Source organism: Solanum tuberosum, unplaced genomic scaffold, assembly GCF_000226075.1.
Source record: "Solanum tuberosum cultivar DM 1-3 516 R44 unplaced genomic scaffold, SolTub_3.0 scf00381, whole genome shotgun sequence".
Lineage (NCBI taxonomy): Eukaryota > Viridiplantae > Streptophyta > Magnoliopsida > Solanales > Solanaceae > Solanum > Solanum tuberosum.
In genome coordinates, this window is record NW_006239304.1 from 501614 (window position 1) to 506652 (window position 5039).

Genomic DNA, 5039 nt, shown 5'->3' on the forward strand with positions numbered 1-5039 from the left:
ATAGAAAGTCATTTCTCCTCAATGATCGTCCTCAGACCATCCGCTTTCGATCATTCATTGATTCATGTTTGGGGCCTTGTACTGGATGTGCCAGCACTAATGCTTGCCTTGGAGCTAAAGGAGTTGGAGTGGTGGATTGACTATCTCTGACCCGATATGGATCATGTATTCTTTGGATCGTAACTTAGCCCTTCTTGCCTCTGTCTGGTAATCTTCGTCAGACTCTGTACTCTCACAGTTATATGTGGGTGGCTTGGTAGTGTAGAAGCCTGTGCTGTCAGAGCTTGCGTCAGATAATTCGAGGGCTTTGCTCTTTCCCTTGCTTTTTGAAGTTGTGGTAGCCTTGCCCCTGGGTGGAGGTGTATTTTCTATGATCACAATTCCTTTCTCCCTTCCTCTAGTCGGTTGTTTGGCCATATCTGCGAAACATCAGAGAGAGAATAGTGAGTAATTATATTGTAGCATAAAATTTTGGACAGACTCGCCGAAAGTTACAGAACCCACAACACTTAAGATAAGAATTTAAAGGTGATTTAGGTCTAGGGGTGAACCGTTGAGTGATTCGATAAGCTCAACTCAGCTCGCTGACTGAATTAACGTGCCTGAGATTCAACTCACTTTTCAAAATCGGTCGCACAAACCTCAAAAGCAAAATGAAACCAAGCATTAATGAAATTTAGCCCAGAACCATAGCACCCATTCAGGGTCAACATCCATTATGCATAGTTTTCCACATTTAGATTCAAAGTAAGCAAAGTGAAAAAGGAAGTCGAACAGTAAAAACAAATAGGCCCCAACTTACAAAACAGAAGCAGGTACCCGAAAATGTCTACTCATATCAGGGAGATCTAACACTCATTAGTGGACTCCTAGGTTGCAGATGAGGTCTATTTTTTCGAGAGCGGACGAAGAGTTTTCAGAAACTAACCTTTTCGCTGAGTAAACAAAGTTGTAATGCTAGGCGGCAATGAAAATCCGAGTTCCAAGCACTAATCCGCTACTAAAAGACTAATTTAAAGTGAGAAAATGTAAATTACTACCTGAGTGTGAAGTTATAGAGTTTGAAAGTGAGAAAGAATGAAGAAGTGTGACTATTGGCCATATATGTTGTTCAATTTGTGTCCATTCGGCGACGTTAGTCACACTCGCCAACATACTCGGCGACTCGCCGAGTGGTCATTTATCCAACCCTTTCTTCAGAAATCTTTAGTTTTCAGTGGGTAAATTCGGTGGTCTGCATCGAGATCGCCAAACTTGTTAGCGATGCGCCGAGTTGCTTTTCGAGTCCGCCGAGTTTTACAGGCTTTGTACGACTCTCGTATTTAGCCAAACGGCGGATCCAGTCAGGCTCGCAGACCTGTTTGGCGACTCGTGGAATGGACTTTCTACTCGCCGACCTGAAGATTTCCACACTTTCCTCATTTTACCCTACAACACAACACACCATTATTCATAAAAGTAAAATCCTAAACGTTTAAGACCTTGGGTTGCCTCCCAAGAAGCACCTTATTTACTGTCGTGGCACGACGCAAATCTTTGCTCAAGTTTCGTTGTTGGGGTTGGACAGGTTCTCATTAGGCCACCCCCTGTTTCTCTGCTGATGGAGTTGAGGCAACACATTACTTATCAGGTCCTTGAGCAGTTGGACAACTTTGGAATGAGACCAAATCATCCGCTTCATTCCTTCAATGTCTTCCTTCATTACTTTCAGCTCTCTATATTGCTCAGTCACCTTGTGGAAAATGATTGAGAGCATTCCCTCAAGACGTTTAACCTCATTGTCCTTGAGACTTCTTCGCTCATGAGGAGGGATGTATTTATCCTTTCTCTTACATTGGATTTCGATCTTCACTATGTTTTTAGCCAACTCATCCATCTGAGTCATTAGGGTGGCCAACATGAAGTCCTTTTCTACTTCTTGGTTCGTTTCAGCTATTTGATTAAACAATTGGATTGCTATCACATATGGTTGTTCTGCAATGCCTCTCGGAATGAGTTGGTCGACTAACCTCTTGTTCTATAGAAACAGTCAAGGAGAGCTATGTCGGTTATGTCATGATTTGGGCATTGATTGATCAGTTCATTAAACCTTGCCCATGACTTGTTTATCCATTCACCCTCCAATTGCTTGAAGGTGAGGATATGCTCCCGGAATATCATTACCTCTACTGGAAGAAACTCCATTAGCTCCCGAGTGCTGCTCGCCATACTCACTTCCTCTGCTTTAATATAGACAAAATAACAAAACTAAGAGTTTAGTTAGTAAATTACAACTAAGAAGAACAAAAATTCTACTAATCTAAAAATTCTCAAATAACACCACTCCCCGGCAGCGGTGCCATTTTGATGCTTACCGTGACTAACAACACTAACCTACGGTATGAGTGTCTATGATCGTTGATAGTATAGTAACCCAACTGAAGGTTGGGGTCGTGTCCCAAGAAAGTGGTTTTGAGAATTGATAGAAAAATAAAATTAAGCTCTAACTAGTCATAGCTAAAGATATTAACGAGTAAAAATATAATGAATGAAAGGGGGTAACACAAAAGTGTCAAATAACGATTTGGGGGTTTTGTCACAATTAGTAAAAATAGCAAAAATTAACAAGAAAATCAAGTATGGGGAAATGTTCTTGGGGTGTGACCGCAATACAAGTTAAGATAAGTAGTTGGGTACATGCTTTTGAAAGGAAATTTGTAAGATAATAGTGACTAGACTAAGCTTTAAATGGAAATAAGTTACCTCTCAGGCAACTTACCTCGTTTCAAATGCGTTCTTCTCGGACACCCATTTGCCGCATGAAGACTAGCCTACGCCTTACCCCACTCACTCTCTCGAGCTAAGTGTTAGGATATGAGACTAGGGCTCACCCTCTTGGGCTGAACCTCATGTCGACCCACTCCTTAGGCCATCAGTCTAGTGGTCTTAGTTTCGCAACCTCCCTCTTGGGAAAGCCGAAAACACATGGGTGTCTTTGTATTTGAAACTACAAACCCTTTAGATTAAACCACAACCACTAGGTGAAATCACCATTAAACTACATCTAACCTATCAGCAAGCAAGACCCAACAATAATAATTCAACACATATTTGCTAAATCACACCCCAAGAATGGGGTTTTTAGCCACACATCAAGAAATAACAAAATACACCTAAAATGATAGTAAAATCAAATGGGTATAAGAAATTAAACCTTGATTTAAGCAAAGGAAGAAGAATGGAGAAGACCCACTTCCACTTTGGGGAAGATGAGATCCTTCTTTCTTCAAGTCTCCCAAAAACCCTCTCCAAACTTGAGAGAAAAATATCCAAAAAGTACTATTGTATTCTGGATAATTAAAATAAAGGTTCGACTCCCTAATAATTAATAACAACTTTAGTATTTATAGACTTCAGAAAATAGCACTGGCGGATCTTTCGGCGAAGTTAGTCGATGCCGCCGAATGACTCGGCGACTCGCCCTTCTTCTGTTTCATCACCGTTTCATGCTTGCCTTCAGCATCTTCACGTTCTGGACCATTGGGCGGTATAGTACTGCTTCGCAGAACTATTCGGCGAAGCGCCGACTACTCCTTCCATCGCCTTTTTTATCCTTCTCTTTCAGGGCTTCGCGTACTAGAACAAAGGGTGAAGTAAATCCCTTCGGCGAATCGCTAAAGGTTCTTGGCGATGCTCATGCTTCAACTTCTTCATTCTTTTCAGCCTTCTTGTTCCTTTTTGTTCCTCTTTGATCCTAAGTGTCCATGCTTCCACTAAAACTTCAAATACCTGAAACTTAAGAGTTTTCATCAGATATTGAGACAAAATAAGCATTCGAGGACACTATTTCTATCAAAATAAAGCCCTAAATAAGTCCAATTTGTGGACTCATCACCAACCACCTCTAACAGACACAGATTAATTTTGGTTGCCATTGACTATTTTACCAAGTGGGTAGAAGCAGCTTTGTATAAATCGGTGACCAAGAAGGTTGTAACTGATTTTGTTCGCAACAATTTGATATGTAGGTTTGGAGTGCCAGAATCCATCATTACTTATTATGGAGCGAATCTCAACAACCACTTGATGAGAGAAATATGTGAACAATTCAAGATTACTCACCAAAATTCGACCGCTTATCGTCCCCAAATGAATGGAGCTGTAGAAGCCGCCAACAAGAACATAAAGAAGATTCTGAGGAAGATGATTGACAATCATAGAGGTTGGCATGAAATGTTGCCATATGCTTTATTGGGTTATAGAACGACCGTCACAACGTCAATTGGAGCTACTCCATACTTGTTAGTATATGGAACAGAAGCAGTTATACCTGCCGAAGTTGAGATACCTTCATTGAGAATCATCCAAGAAGCTGAATTGAGTGATGTTGATTGGGTTCGCAAACGGATCGATCAATTAACATTAATTGATGAGAAGAGAATGATTGTTGTTTGTCATGGTCAACTGTACCGACAAAGAATGATTCATGCTTTCCATAAGAAAGTAAGAGCCAGAATATTGCCAGTTGGTCCTTAAACGCATTTCCCCCCATCAGGATGAGTACAAAGGGAAATTTGCACCAAATTGGCAAGGACCCTATGTGGTTCGCAAAGTGTTATCTGGAGGTGCCTTAGTCCTGTCGGAGATGGATGGCACCGAATGGCCGAAACCGATCAACTCAGATGTTGTCAAGAGATATTATGTGTGAAGTTTTAGTTTGTATTCCTGTCATTTCCTCGTAATCGTTCCATTTTCTTGTAATCGCTTTGTTTAGAATTTTATCCCTATGTAATGAACTACGTCCGACCTGAATTCTCAAGAATGAGATACGTAGGCAGCCTATGTCGGCCTCGGTCACCCTTGTATTTGACCTACGTTTGACCTGAATTCTCAAGAATGAGATACGTAGGCGGCCTATGTCGGCCTCGGTCGGTTTCTTTGTAAAGTTCTTATTTTCTGTTAATCCTTGAGGGAGAACTACGTTTGACCTAATTCCTGTCTCAACGGGATACGTAGGCGCCACAACGGCTCGGTCATATCTCCCGTAAGATTTCTATTTT

At 41.2% G+C, this 5039-nt stretch overlaps 1 protein-coding gene across 1 annotated transcript; it reads left to right on the forward strand.

Annotated features, from left to right (window-relative positions):
• The first annotated feature begins 4128 nt into the window (after positions 1-4128).
• Positions 4129-4687, forward strand: LOC107057817 (uncharacterized). The gene is made up of 2 exons (XM_015302808.1): positions 4129-4428; positions 4535-4687. The coding sequence occupies exons 1-2, from the start codon at positions 4129-4131 to the stop codon at positions 4685-4687; spliced, it is 453 nt and encodes a 150-aa protein (XP_015158294.1).
• Positions 4688-5039: the final 352 nt, after the last annotated feature.

Excerpts from the sequence above, each read along its gene's own strand:
- LOC107057817 (XM_015302808.1), top strand. The coding sequence starts at position 4,129 with ATGAATGGAGCTGTAGAAGCCGCCAACAAGAACATAAAGAAGATTCTG. Across the intron at positions 4,429-4,534 it reads ATGAGAAGAGAATGATTGTT|GATGAGTACAAAGGGAAATT; the intron begins GTTTGTCATGGT and ends TCCCCCCATCAG.